General features: G+C 43.1%; 1 protein-coding gene across 9 annotated transcripts in view; it reads right to left on the minus strand.

Moving 5' to 3' along the window:
* TMCC2 (transmembrane and coiled-coil domain family 2) overlaps positions 1-15,773 on the minus strand; it is a 145,752-nt gene that overhangs the window by 9,847 nt on the left and 120,132 nt on the right. For 8 of the 9 annotated variants that reach the window (XM_053246986.1, XM_053246987.1, XM_053246985.1 and 5 more), the window contains 2 exons: positions 14,137-15,071; positions 7,592-7,727 (listed from right to left, as the gene is read on the minus strand). In XM_053246986.1, the coding sequence (XP_053102961.1) occupies positions 7,592-7,727; positions 14,137-15,071 (1,071 nt within the window). Of the gene's footprint in view, positions 1-173; positions 303-7,591; positions 7,728-14,136; positions 15,072-15,773 lie in introns of those variants that run through there. The other variant, XM_053246990.1, reaches the window with a different exon arrangement.

Genomic DNA, 15,773 nt, shown 5'->3' on the forward strand with positions numbered 1-15,773 from the left:
CAACATCAAGGTGAGTGACAGGCACCAGTGATATGGGTTTTCCAGGAAATGCTGAATCTAACATTTTCTTCAAAAAAACCCAGGTGATGTTCTATGCTAAAACTCTAATCCTAAATATCATAGATAGTCTTGGTGCATTAGAAAAAAATGTAAAAGCCACAGTTCTAATAATACCTTAATTAGAATCAACAATTTTTTTCACCGAATCTTGAGCAAGCTTCTGAGTTGTTCAGAACTTTTCAACAGCCTGGATGTCAAGCAAAGCAAACAAAAACAAAAACGAGGGTGCCAGGCGCAGTAAGCTGAGCAACAGTGAAGAAGAGACAATAACAGGTTATATTTAGAAGATATAAAACTAGCAGTTACTTTGTTCCACCCACAGTGCAAATTCAGCTCAGTCCATTTGGTGCCCCCTAACTACTTGGGTAAGTCTACCAATGTTGCTTCTATTGACTCTCTGTCTAGTGCACCAACTAAATTAATCTCCAGTTTCCCTAATATGAAGACTCCACATTTCTCTTTTTCTTCTGTTCTCTGCCTTACAAATAGTCTGTGTGGTTTGATTAGTGCTGGAGACCAAAACTGCTAGATTTGATATTTCCAAAATATGGGGTGTTAACCATTATTGCCTCTTTTCTGCCCCAGAAATCCTGGGTGCAGCCTGAAAGCAAATCTAACACCTAGGGTTAGTCTGCTTAGCTCTTTCTGATGGTTAAAAACTGCAGACTTTTAGGGCTGTTACACCATAGCCAGTGATCCCTCTTTTTTGCACCAGTCTGATTAAGGGTTCTGAAGAAGTCAAAACCTTGATTAAGATTGTATCAATCGGGGTGGTCCTAATCAAGATATTAGAATTGAGACATATGGATTATATTAGTTGGGATCCGACTGAGCATGTTTGACATATTTAGTAAACAAGACTGAAAACATATGCTATATTAATTTTAACATACCATATAAATATTTCAAAAGTTCTTCCAATAGCCAAAAGTATTTGAACTAAAATATTTTATGGGGGGGAGGGGGAGGGAATCAATTAAGCATACTTGCATAGCTTAAATATTATATTCATATGAATTCAAAGCAGCTTTACTTTGAAATAATTGTTGATGAAATACTTATATTTTAAGACATGACAATTTAATAGCATGCACTTTCCTTACATTGTTAAGCAAAACAAACAAACAAAAGCAACCCCCTCCGCCCCCACACAAAACACTGAACACAGTGTACTAATTTTAGCACAGCCAAAAAATTGAACATTAGATATACAGGTATTTCCTAGGTATAAACCCTCCTTGAAAGTTTCATCTGCATAACTGATCAACCAACCAACCAACCAGTGATATGAAGGGGCAGTGGAGTTGCACCCACTGGCTTTGCCCCAACTCTCAAGTCTTCAGAAGGTGGGAATGACTTCTCTATCCGTAACACCTATTCTCATCTTCCATTCAATGTGCAGAGGTCATGGGGTAGAGCCAGAAGACACACAAAGGATGAGGGTGGAGCTAGGAACTCCATGTACTGATTGAGTAGGTAGAAAAAATATGATATGATATGAGGGCTACAATCACCTGAAATAAGTAACTACAACATTAAAACTGCCTAATTTGACTGGTCTTGTTATCAGTTCACTATGTTATATATTTTATGGAACAATTCATTTTTAGAACTGGAAAATACAGAGCCAGTGTCTGATTTGGGGCAGCCATTGGGCAAAACCCTCTGTAGGACCCCAACCCACGGTATCTGGTCCACTTCCCCACCCGACAAGTTCACCAGACAGCGGCTGTGGTAAGGGCATCTGGGAATTGTAAAATGGCACTGCTGAAGAAGGAACCACTGCTCTTGGCACCTGGTACACATACACTCACATGGGGTGTGCACGGAACCGGTGGTGCAAATTGGAACTGGTGATTTGCAAATCACATGGTGATGCAAATGGCCTCTGCACACACATGAATGTCACAAAAACGGCATCTGCGCTTGCACAGGGGGCCGAACCGAGCTGAAATTGTCCCGGGCTGTCGTTTGGGAGGCCAGTAGAGGTGTTGGAGGAGGCTGCCTGAAAGTTAAAAGATTACAAGTACCCTTTTGCTCCCCCCACTCTCATCCTTATGCTAAAGAATTCCCCTTTACAAGTAGACCCCTGAACCAGCCTGCAAACCAGTTCTTAAAACGGGGCCAAGTCCAGTTTGAACTTGGACCGCCTGAACCAGGCCAGTGTGACTCAAACCGTGGTTCGAATCGAGCCAGCTCGCATATCCCTAACACACACACCGCACATACACATGGCTCTGGGAAAGCTTACTGGACAATGACAACTCTTTCCTGAGCACTGTTACTCCAGCCAGGCACAGCAGTGATGAGGGAGGAGCTGCTGTCACCAGCCCCACAAAGCTTCCCAGGGGAGAAGGGGGAAAGAACTTACTGAGCAGCAGCAGTGGATGCTCTTCTCTTAGTGCTGCTGCACCTGGCTGGACCAGTGGTAGTGGATAGGCTACTAGGTGGGCCTCAGGAGTTGGCTGTGGATACTGAAGAACTTGAGCCCCCAGCCAGTGCTTGTGTTGGCCGGCTCTTTCTGATGCCATTCCTAGGAAAATCACTGGCATCTACTTGTACCACATGTGCATAGATGCCTGGCAAAATGGCATTATGCAACATAGAAATGTATGAAATGAAAGTATGACTGGGATAGTCATGTGCCATCCCAAAGGCCTCCTATGAAGATAGCTACAAAGGATTTCATCAATATGCCAGATATATTGTATAAAGCCATTATAAAGGATTGGAGCCCACAGGAAACATAGCAGGGTGAGCACACTCATTTGTCTCATGCAGGATGTATCAGCGCAGCTGTATCAGCCCAGCCCCTGCTAATATGCTCTGCAAGCACGATGAGCATCTATAAGACAGGGATACCTAGAAGCAATCTAAAAGAATTTACTTCTGATAAGGTATACTTAGGTTTCATTAAATCTCACTGGTGAATCCTGAAAAACATTAATTAAGATGTGTGGCTTTCAGGCACCAAATATATGTTACCTGCTTAACTATGTTCTCTTTTATTCTATGTACCAAATTCAAGCTTACAGTAATATTCTACAGTGCCACACGGGGGCAGAAGAACACTAACTCCACCGAGGATACATTTAACTATCAGTCAATGAGATTTACAAATATGATTAAAATATGATAAATAATAATAATGGGAACGTTTCATATAGGAGACTGGATACTTGAAAGATGACAACAGCAAAGTACAGTGGAGCATTGCCCAGATGCTGTTAAAACATTCTTGTTGAGCGTATGGATCACTTTACAGACCCAAGCTTTATTTCTATTATTTCACTGAGCTACTAGATTACTCTAGGCAGAGTCACAGCAATATGCTTTGCCTCAGTTTTCATAGGAGCATAATTCAGTATCCAAAAGCCTTCAGTTTAAGATGAGAGTTAAGATGCTTTACATTTTCATGTGTGTTCTATGGAAATGGCAAGTTAAGGTGCCCATCTTACCTTCTGTGCCATATAAGCTGTAAAGACTTTGTACAATCTGGTATATGATGATGGATCTATCTATCTATCTATCTATCTATCTATCTATCTATCTATCTATCTATCTATCCTGCCTGATATGCCTATCTCTAGGCTTTAAAAAGGCAACTCCATGCACTCACACTTTGCCTTGATTGGAAATTCATCAGGCAGAAATTAAATCAGGGGCATCTCTAGGAAGTGATTAGGGAAACTACGCCTGTTAAATGTCTGCCTAGATGAATCCCTCCACAGCCTAATGTGCAACTGAAAGACCTAGGCAAAGTGTGGGTGGATGGAGCCTCGTTTCTAAAGCCATCATATACCAGAAAATGTAAAACTTCTTAACTCTCATCTTAAACCAAAGGTTTTTGGATTACTAAATTTCCAGGTATTTTAAAAAGGAAAATCTGATTAGACACCATGAGGAAGACTTTAACCACATGGGCAGAGCCACCACTGCATGAACAGGCTCGAAGAACCCAGGCCACTGCGCTTCAGGGGCAGCGCCTCGTGCCCCAGCTATGCCGCTGCATCTGACTTCACATGCAGGGGCGTTATTTTGCTTGCAAACGGGGCCATGCAGCCCTGTTTCCAAGCAAAATCCGGCCAGCGCCACGTTCGCAATGCAGCTGGAGCGGCACTCCTTGCCTTTTAAAGAGTGGCTTTCCCCGCCTTCTGAGATGCAGGGGCGTGGCTTAACTATGCGCCCTGTGTCTGATGTCAGACACAGGGGGCAGGGCTAGGGGGCTGAGCCTGAGCCGCTGCTGGTCTCCCTCCAGCCCCACTTACCCAGACCAAAAGATAGAACTTACATGCACGCACACACACACACCCCAACACACACTGCGGCCACACACACACTGCAACCTAGAGGAGCTCTTCGCAGCCTAGCTAAACAGAGCGTGTCTCCTTCCCCCCCACCTCCCCTTTACACCTGGCAGCACAGAGCAGCCTGCCAGTTTGGGCTGGAGGTCGGGATGAAATGCACGTGGTTTTGAAGAACTGACAACTATGGAGTAACAGGCTGAGTTGAACAAACAGCACTTTGTCAGTTCAACAGCACTTTTTCTAAGGCAAAGGAGCAGCATTAAAAGGTGTAGCTGCCGTGGGGGAAGGAAAGAAGAGGGCAAGGAGGGAAACTGAAGGGCCATGCTCCCAAGGCTGCCATACTGGTTGTGGGCAATGTTGTTTTGCAGCTTCAAAAGTCCTACTGTTTAGACTCTCTTAGCAGAAAAGATGCATTTTTCAGCCTCTTTAAACGCAACTTTGAGGACTGATTGTGAAATAACCATAAATTGGGTCCCAGAGGAATATACAAAAGGCACTTTTCTGCCATGCAGTCTAAAGGCTGAAACTATGCAAATGGACTACAAAATCATTTAAATACCACTTCCTCAGTCCGAAAGAACCTTGCCTTTAAACCCCTGTTCAAAAGAGGAAAAAATCAAACTGCTCTTTCTAAGCCATTTTTCAACAGATTTTCACCAAAATTGCAGGGGAAGTGTCTCTCCTCACTGGACATATTTTATAAGCAATAGAATGTTCAAGGCTTATAATGGTGGAATGTTGAAACTAATTATACCAGAACGACTGTGCCAGTATAATGAACAAGAATGGGGCCGTAGCTCAGTGCTGGAGCATTTGCCTGGCCTGCAGAAGGTCCCAGGTTCAATCTCTGGCATCTCCAGGTACGGCTGGGAAAGGCTTCTGCCTAAAACCTTGGTGAGTCTCTGCCAGTCAGTCTTGCGAGGTTCCCAACCTGTGGTACTCCAGATGTTGCTGAATGTGAGGGCACCCCAGGAATGGAGGAGGAGGATCGGGGCAATCAGGCCACCACTAGGGACAGGGCAAAGCCCCGGGCTGCTCCACTCACCCCCACAACTGGCAGCAGCTGTGGCATGCACATCCATGGCCTTTTGAGCTCGCCCCAGCAGGGAGATGGGGAGGTTGGCCCAGAGTTCAGTGTGACCTCACGGGGCCTGGAAAGGGTCTCACAAGGACTTGCGGAGCTCTTGCGAGATTTCAGGCCAAGATCTTGGACAGGGAAGAGCTCTCGCAAGAGTTGTTCTAACTGTCACGGTCTATATAAGAATCAGCCGGCCTGTGATGAGAGGCCAGACCTCGAGGAGGGCATGGAGGCACAGAAGCCCTATGACTCAAGCTGGTGCAGGATGCAGTACCCTGAAAGGGGGATCTCGTGAATGAAACAAGCCCCCAGTACAGGCTGGAGCTCCAGCCACATTCCTTCTCTGAAACCTCGCTGATTAAGGGAGCCCATATCTGAGCGCAGAAGCCCCTGGCCGGTGGAGGAGAAGTGACACTGAATTACAACTCCCATTGTCTCCAGCTATAATTTATAGTGGCTGTAATGTGTAGACAATGCTGAACTAGTATTATACCTCAGTATGGTGTAGACAATACTGGTGTAGACAATACTGAGCTGGATGGACGAATGGTCTGACTCAGTACATGGAAGCATCCAATGTTCCGAATGCACATGTGTCCTAGGAAGAATTCATGTTGTAGAACAAGAGGAAGATGACCTTTCATCACCCAGTGATGAGATCTTGCCTATGAGGAACAAGTTCCCCCCAGCCACTAGGGAACACTACTTAATTTGGCTTCTAAAATTAAACTCCATCTTGTTCAAATAAGACCTATCATATTTTTCTCTGCTTAGAACCAGTGTAAACAATACTGAGCTAGATTAAAACCCCTCTCTCAATGTTTTTAAGAAACAACTAAAAACACAACTTTTTAAAGAGGCTTTTTAATGTTTCACCTGTTTTGTATATCTGGTAGGCTCTTTAGTTTTTATAATTCTTAGTTTTTAGCTTTAAGATTTTAATTTGGGATTTTAAAAGCTAATTTTGATGGTGATTTTAGCTTGGATTTTTAACATTTAATTTGGTTAATTTTATTAGTCTGATTTTATATTGTAACTGTTTTATAAATGTTGTGAGCCACGCCAAGCAGTAATGTACTGGAGAGTAGGGTATAACTGTTTCAAATAAATAAATAAATAAATAAATAAATAAATAAATAAATAAATAAATAAATGGCGGATAAACAGTCTTAGGAAGCCTCCTACATTCTCAAGAAAGAAGAACCACCAAGGCTGACCCCTGTAAAGTCATCTGGTCTGAAAAATCACTTCATACTTCACTGTCTAGTGATGCACAGAATATCATGCTCTGGATGGATAGGTGGATAGCCTGCACTGATCCAGCAACTAGTTGTCCTGGAGGACCATTTAGAGAATGGGGCACAGTGAAAGGGACCAAATCCCCAATCTCCACTTCATCTTCTCAAGTGGCCTAACAGCAAGGGCTACAAGTTGCTGACTCCTAATACACAGCATAGACAGAAAGCTACCAGAAAAATCCAGGGGTGGCAAGGGCTCTGAGCAAAGGTGTGCAGGTGGGTTGGAACAGAAACTAAGATCAGAACAATGGCACAAACTGGAGTTTATCTCTGTGACCTAAAATACTGCAGCCTTCCTTCTTTGGGGGCCTGAAATAATGTGCAGTAGCCTTGAGTATCCTTCTTGGGCCTGCCAAGGTCAACTCTGTGTGTCCTTGGGCAAACTGCTATACTCAAGTATATGCATTCCTGCTCCCTGCCATCTACTGTGGATAACAAGATTTTAATAGTTCAACAAAATCAAGAAGGGAGATGGATGGAGAATGGCAGAGTGATCATCCAAAACTAAGTCCCTAAGTAAAGTCTCACTCCTTCAGACATAAACCATTCTCTTATCACCTCCCCTGAATACTATGTTTTTGTGAATATATAGAACACGCACACGAGTATGGCCTACAAGTGATAGTCACTTGTGTGGAAAAGAAAAAAGAAAAAAGAATGCTTTCCCACTGTGGCTGGAGATGATGGGAGTTGTAGTCCAACAACATCTGGGGACCCAACATTGAGAATCTCTGCTATAGAAGATTGCTTGAGATCTGCATGTAAGCTCTTCTGAGCATGTAAATAAGAAATGCAAGGGAGAGGTTGTCAGCTCAGCTACAGAAACATTCCATATTACATCCCCATACCTGAATATCTCTGGCCCGTTCATAAGACTGGTAAGCCACCTTCTCCTCCATGCTGGCGAGTTCCTGCTTGAGATTGGTCATCTCATTCTGGTGAAGCTCTGTCAGGTCATTCAGCTGCTCTTCCAGGCGCTCATATCTGGGAAAGAGAGAAAACATGCAGTAGCTGAGAACCCTGAGCAATCAATGCAATGGTGCATCATTATGCCAGCTGCATGTTTCCAGGTCCTGGGGACTCTCATGTTGAACTCATTGACCTCCTTGTTATCCAAAAACAAAACTGAGAAGTCAAAGAAGAGCATATTAAAGGATTTAAAGCAGTTAACGTGGCAACACTGATCTTGAAAATGCCAAGCACAAATGGCCCCTGACTTTAGCACTGCTTGGAGCAGAAGGTCAGTTTAAGTACAGAGGTGGATAAACAGGCAGGTCAAAGATCCTTAGCAGCAGATCTAGGCAGAGAATCTGTGTAGCAAGAGCAATTGAGGATGCATTTTCTCCGGTTTCTGAGAGTCTGGATTTTCCAGCTCACCTCTATGGAGTTTCCCTAACATATCACACATACCATTCTTTGAAGTGTTGCTACATCCTTGACAGTAAGCAGAACAGAAAGGATTTCTGCTCCAGGTGAAGTACCCTTCTTCTCATGAATACTCCATGTGTTTGCTCTTTCCATGTGTAGAGCAAACACTGAGCATTTTTGAGAAGAGGGTTAAATTTGGCTTCATGCAGCCATGCATAAATTAAGAGATGGAAGCACAAATTCCACTGTGGAAGCATGGCCTCTGCTTTTGAGATAGACTTCAGTCAGCTCAGCTTTAACATTACTCCCAAACAACAATGCATGGTTAAAATTTGTAGTTACCTCTCAGTTACTCTCAAGCAATCAACATGTTGAGAAATTAGGAACCTTGGTGATAAGACACAAACCTATGGACCAACTATAGGAAACAAATGCTCTGAATATACTTTGAAACAGTTTGCTATTTTTGTCTTTAACATAATGTATCATTAACCAAGCCAGTGGCTTGGCTATTGAGTTGCGATAAAATATAAATGAAAAAGATCAGCTCTCATAAGCAAATGGCAAGTTAATGGCAAGTTCCATTAGGAGCAATAATGGAACTAAATGTCCCCCCTCCCTTTTTAACACATCAAATAAACCCACAGAATAGTCACAATAAGGCCATAAAATAAATCAGAATATTTCTCTGCATTTCTTTTTTTGACCTCTCAAAGTTTGCTAATTTAAAGTAAGCTGTGTGTGAGAAAAGAAGAGCTAATGTTGATATGAGCATGTAGTTCAGTAAAAAAAAATAAATCCTGCAACACCACAAATGACACAAGTTTAAACTCTGGCCTTACGACCATCTGCTTATGGAATTCTCTGCCACAAGATGTGGTGACGCTTGGATGACTTTAAGCGGGGCTTATCCATCAACAGACTTGTCCTACATGAATTTGTCTACTAGTCCTGATGGCTAAAGGCTACCTCCATGTTCAGAGGCAGGATGCCTTCGAATACGAATTGCAGGGGAGCAATGGCAGGAGATGGGGCATGCCTTCATCTCCTGGTTGTGTGGCTTCATCTGGTGGGCCTCTGTGTGAAACAGGGTGCTGGACTAGATAGATCTTAGCTTGATCTGACAAGGCTCTTCTTATGTTCTCTTGGGATTCTACGTGGTTCTCATAGTCATAGGGTTATTTCTTAGGCTCAGATCCCACAAGCATATAAACCCTATTCACAAATGATTCAACACACACAGTAGTATGCTATCAATACCCTGCATCTGAGGGAGGCACCTAGAAATTTAACCATGGTGCCTAGAGACTAGGATATTCAGGAGGTAGAGTTGTTAAATAAAAAATTTACTTGTCTCAGACAGCCTGGGTTTCTGTTCTAAGTATGTTACTTATAAAGGGAATAAGAGAAGCCCATATACCCTCTCCTCTCCACAATGTCTATCAATAAGTCTGGTCGTTTTGTCAAGTGTCCATTGTCTGGCTCCTAAATTTTTGGGCTGACTCCTAGAACCAAAAAAAATTTGTCAAGGCCTGGTTTAATCTTCTTCTTCTTCTTCTTCTTCTTCTTCAACATGTGGACACATTATAGGGGGGAACTGTAAAAGAGATCTGATAAAGGTGAAGAAAGAATGGGACTACAATAGCAAGCATAAATAAAGTTGTGAAGTGTTTACCAAGGCAATACTGCTACCAGTGGTGACAATGTTTATCCAAGATACCACTGGATAAACACAGTATGGTATGGATTGGGAGGTGCACGTTTTCATATTAATAAGCCTGAAAATATAGTACAAACCAGGATGCACAAGCCACTCTCAGTAAACATCAAAACAAAGCCTACCAAAATTGGCCAGTGCAGACATACCCGACAGATATTTCATAAATGTGATGTCCAATTAACTAACAGCCTGATCTACTCATGTTTATTTGGAAATATGTCCCAGTGCATTCAAGCAAATTCATTCTCAAGGAAATGTTATTGGACTGCAGCCTAAGTTTTTCCCAGCCCCACAAAGAGATAAATATGGCTGGATGAAAAAAAATGCAGAGTGTTAGATCCCTCTCTTCAAAACCGTCTGGCTTTGAGAACAAAGAGTTTTATTTCCATCCTTGCTGTTGCTGATGAGTGATTGAATGGGAGACCATATGTGAGCACTGCAAAATATTCCCCTTGGGGGATGGAACTGCTCTGGAAAGAGCAGCTAGGTTCCAAGTACCCTCCCTGGCATCTCCAAGATAGGGCTGAGAGAGATTCCTGCCTGCAACCTTGGAGAAGCCGCTGCCAGTCTGTGTAGACAATACTGAACTAGATGGACCAATATTATGACTCAGTATGTGGCAGCTTCCTATGCTCCTATGCTATGACAAAATGGAAATAAAAAATAAACATGAGAACACCAATCTGTGTCATATAAGCACTGTCCAGATAAATCAAAAACTGAATGCCCTGCCATTGCCCTACCCACCTTCAGTAGACATTTTGGATATCTCTGTGCACATGCAAACTGCATACATGTAGGGATTATGTTGTACATAATCAAGGGCCAGGGACGTAGCAAGGTTGGAGTGGGCCCAGAGACAAGATTTTAAAATGCCCCCCTCCTCACTGAAGCTCAGCTCATGAAGTAAAGAAATCTTACACCTATGTGCCACAATAGAACATTATCCTACATTCTTTTTTTAAAGGTTTTGTAAATTGTGGACGATGCAAGTCATTTAATGGTACTAGAGAAAGACTTGCTGTTCTGGTAGCTCCAGGTCTTAACACTCAAATCACTTTCGGAGGATGAATACAACTGAAGGAAGCCCGGGCGGGTGCGTGGCTGGGGGAGTCAGTCATGTGACTTGCCTCTGCGCCCCCCCCCCGCAAGGCAGTAGGCTCCCAGACAACTGTCTTCCCTTGCCCCATTATAGTTACACCCCTGCCAAGGGCTTTGCATAGTCCCTGACTGGATGGACAAAGCCTACATGAATACAATTTGTACATGCGTAGGAGCCAAATGGATAGTCCAGTGAACACATGAAAAGGAAGGGCATGCCACTGCAATCCCACTCCCCACCCCCACCAGTGTTCTAACAGGGATTTTGTTGACTACAACTCCCAGTAACACCAGAGATGGAAACGGTTCAGTCACTATTTCTTAGGGCTATCTTTGGGGTACCCAGGTGTGTTTCCTACTCTGCATTATGTTTGGAATCTGGACTTTTTACTATTCTCTCTAAAGCATGGGAACTTACTTTTACCAGATGGATCAAACTCTGCTTCGATATTCAGGAGCCCTCCTATTTTCTGTATCTATGGAGAGACTCCTTTCCCAGTCCTTGGCTGTCATGTGTTAACAACAAAATAATGCAAATTGGTTTATTTCCTCTGAAATCCTACTCATGGGAAATGAGAAGGCGAAGGTTACACTCATACAACGCCTTCATGACATTGAGCACCAGAATCTAGTTTCTAGGGGAAATAGGATCTGTTCCCCCTTATATTTTGGTATCATGCCCCCTTTGGGGAATAGCGGTGCTAAATATTTAGCTCTCCTACACTTCCCAAAGTTTAGGATAGCTTTTATTAGGGCTCGCATGAATGTTTTGCCTTCAGCCCTTCTGGAAAAAAGATTTAACAAGGGATCGTCAGATTATGGTCTATGCCCCTGTGGTGCAGGCCTCCCTGAAACAGTTCTGCACGTGCTGCTTTATTGTTCCCTGTACTCTGACACCAGGAAAGAGCTCATATTCCCCCTATTAGAGCATCTCCCAGGAAGAGCTGACCCCTTTTATCTGAATTTCTGTCTCGAGGATCGAGATGATAAGATTACTAAGGTGGTGGCTAAATTCTTCTATGTTGCTATTAGATTAAGATCCTGCTTAAGATCCAAATTTTAGGAGCCACTGTTTACTACTATGTACTATACTATTGTTGGTATGTTTTGTTTTTAATCTTTCTTATTTTGTATGTTTTCTGTATGGCCTATGGCCGCAATAAATTGAATTGACTACAACTCCCATAATCCCCAAGCAGAGGCTATTGCAGCTGGGGATGTTGGGAGTTGTAGGCAACATCTGGGAATCCCAGTAGAGGGAACACTGACCCCACCCCCACCCCCATGTACAGTCAATCATGTGAAAAGTTCTTTATTCATAACAATTCATTGGCTATGATCCATACACAGATCTGCTATAGTGGAATAAAAGGGAGGGGCAATGGAAAACCTCTGCATACAACAATTTGCCTGTGGATTCATCATGAGATGACAGTACTATCTGGAATGAACACAGTATTGGTAATCCCCCAATAGGCAACTGGAACTGTGAGATACTTCCTCAGAAGCGACCCACAGCATCAATACGCCATACTCTGGGTTGGGTGACTGAGCCATAATGAGCCCCACCTTTCCCCCTATAATCCATAAAGCAGTGGATTGTGACTTAGAAGTCTACAAGAGGCTTCTGCTCTCCAGCTTCATTTGATTGGCAAGAACAGCAAGCTAGATCAGGACAATGGGTTCTCTATCACAAGCGTTATTTGGAAACAGAATTCTGCCTTTCCTTATTGGCTAGGCCCACAAGCAAAACCATCCTTTGGACACTGGTCCTTATCTTCCCACCAGTGGTAGTCAAGTAAAAGGCTGGCATTTAGTGTTTAATCAGGAATGCTTTTGCTCTTGTGTTTTATAAATAGAAACACACACAGCTATAGTGCAGTGTCTTTCTTCTTGAAGAGAATTCTCAGTGCAGGAAATTCCAGCAGACTTCTTCAAAGCCTCTGGCAACTAGGGAGGGTGAACTGATTTCCAGCATGATTTCAATCACTAAGAGAAAAAACTCATTTAAATAATGGATTTAAATCAAAATTTCCCATTTTGAAATTCACATTTTGCTTGAGAAAGCAAAAGCACACATATTAACTGGTTGCTATAGCAATAAAAACATATTGGTTTTGCAACTAAATAAAGCCAGAATAATCCAAAACCCTTCGCATTGTCGCCCGAAGGCAGTACGGAATTATAACTGCTTTAAGATAACAGACAAGTTTCTGTTTAGTTTTCTTTAAATGCCTTCAAGGATGAACAAGATAACTTGCTTGGAGGCCAAGCACAGGTTCAGGAGTCACACTTAGGAACAGAGGGAGATGCTTTCTACTGAGTCAGACCACTGATCAATCTAGCTCAGTATTGTCTACACATGCTGGCAGTGGCACTCCAAGATTTCAGGTAGCATTCTCTTCAAGCCCTACCTGACATTATCAGGGATTGAACCTGGGACCTTCTGATTGCAAAGCAGATGCCCTACCACTGAGCAATGGCTCCCACAAGGTTAAATCTCAGTTCCACACAACATTTCTAGTCTTGGGAGCACACACTTCCCCCTCCCTGCCCATGAACAAGTTGGAATAATTCTACTTCCAACTATGGTTAGAAACAAACCAAGACTGGTCATGGCAACTCATCCAACCAATCTTGGGTTATTCTAACCAAAGTGCTTGGAATTCAACCGATATTTGAACCTAAGGTTTGAAGTAGGTTTCAGATCTCAGTTTATTTCAAGTGCATTGGTGCACTGGGTTTTAATTTCCTTTCTCAGCCAATGTGAACATGACCAAAAAATAATAATAATAAATTACCATCCAAATTCTACAACCCCAGAATCCTGTAATTACAATTGTTGGATTCAGGGTTTAAGCTGCACTCCTTTCTCAATACGAGGTCCATGACCTATTTTCCCTCTTAAAGGGACATTCACTGTCAAGGTATTTCTTCTATCAGTGGGAAAGATTAGGTTTCATGTTTGACTGAAGGGGAGCAGATCTTGATGGTCTGTCTGATGTTCTTCAGCCAAACACAAAACCTAATCCTATTCCTTACCATCTTCATTTATTACTCCAACAGCATGACTTTTTAAGAGCCACTATGTAATGAAAGTCCAGCATGCCTAACTCCACAAATTGAGAACAGTCAATAGAGACAGTGTGAAGAGTGGTAGTTTCCTCATTTGGGAGACATATAAGCTCATGCAACAAGTCCTACCTGTAACGCTCCTCCTGCAAGCACTGAGTCATGTATGTATAGTCTCGCTGTAACTGGGCTTTGAGGTCTTCCATGGAGTCCTCAAGGTGTGACTGAATGTCCTTAATCTCCCTCAGCTCTTCTATGATGGTATCAAAATTATAGTGGTGACTGTCCAAGGTGTTAGACTTGGGACTGCCCAAGCCACCAGGGCCTGCCCCAGAGTTGCTCCCTGGTGCTGAGCCAGAGGTGGCACTGGAACACTCATCGTCACTGCCATATTTGGGACTAGACACCAGGGTGGCACTGCCACTCAGAGTCCGTGAGGCCTCTTCAGGGTGCCCATCATCCAATGTGTCCTTCAAGTGGGCAATGTTGTCTGCACTACCAAATTTGTTCCGGATCAAGCTAGCAAACTCACGGGGTTTAGAGACCACAGCTGTGTGTGTGGCTTGGGAAAGACCTGACAGTCCACCCTTGACACCCTCCACCACACCACCTCCAAAGCCACTGATGCTGGAACGGACATTGGCCCCTACATCCTTGAGGCCCTGGTGCATGTCCCGGAAGACATCTTTGGGCTGGCGTGAGGGTCCATTTTGTTCAATCTCCTTTAGCTTTTTGTGGTAATGCTCAAGTTTCTTATGTAACTGGGCAATGGTCTGAGCAGACTTCTGGTTCTTTTTCTCAAAGACCTGTTTGATACGAGAGGCCTGCTGCTTGTCGGCATTGTTTGCTAGCTTCAGATACTCGGCCACATTGTCATCTCGTGCCTCCTGCTCAATCTTTATTTGCTCAGTGATCTTGAGGATCTTCTGGTGCAGATGGTCAATGGCAGCTTTTGTCCTCTGTGGGTCTGGATTGCCATCAGGAACATCAAGACAGATGTTGCCATCAGAATCACCATGGCTTGTATTGGAAGGCAGGCTGAGTTGGCTCACGTCCCCTTTATCCAACTGCAGAAAAAGGGAAAGAAAAGAAAGAGCATGGAAATATATTAGTAAAGGCTTTGGTAAATCTCTGTCCCTTCAATGATGGATAGACAAAGATGACATGAAAGGGAGAGATGGTGATAAACCACCAAGAATTGTTAGGTAAAAAGGAACGAGTCATGAAAGAGAGAGGTGGGACATTAAGAGGACTACCACTGAATTACAGTTTCTAAATAGCTTATACATCTGGCTTTCATTCATGGAACTGACAAAATGTTTATAAATAAGCATGCTACCAAACTCTCCATTCAGCTACCTTTTTAAGGGTATTTGAACAAAGGAAAAGGAAATGAAGAGTGAAACAACTGACAGTTCAGTAAACAAGAAGGAAGACGTGCTTCATTTTTACTTTTTCATCCTTGTGGAACTATGGACTTGGATTCTGACTATGGTTTGCATAAGTGAAATGACACTTCCGCTTGCACAAGGGGAGAGGCTGGACTTCTGTTGACTTCCTCCTTCATGGTAGCCCCCCATGGCATACATAATGAAAGTCCTCTGACTCTATTGGTTTTTCAAGCCATGGAATACAGAGGATAGCCTCTAACACAAATATGTCCAAATCCCACCATCACTGTGGAAGATTCAGCTTAAAAAGATATATTCATTTTGATTTCAGCTAGACACTGTCAGTTCCAATTGTCTGTTATTCTTTTTCTAGAAGGA

Source organism: Hemicordylus capensis, chromosome 4, assembly GCF_027244095.1.
Source record: "Hemicordylus capensis ecotype Gifberg chromosome 4, rHemCap1.1.pri, whole genome shotgun sequence".
Classification (NCBI taxonomy): Eukaryota; Metazoa; Chordata; class Lepidosauria; order Squamata; family Cordylidae; genus Hemicordylus; species Hemicordylus capensis.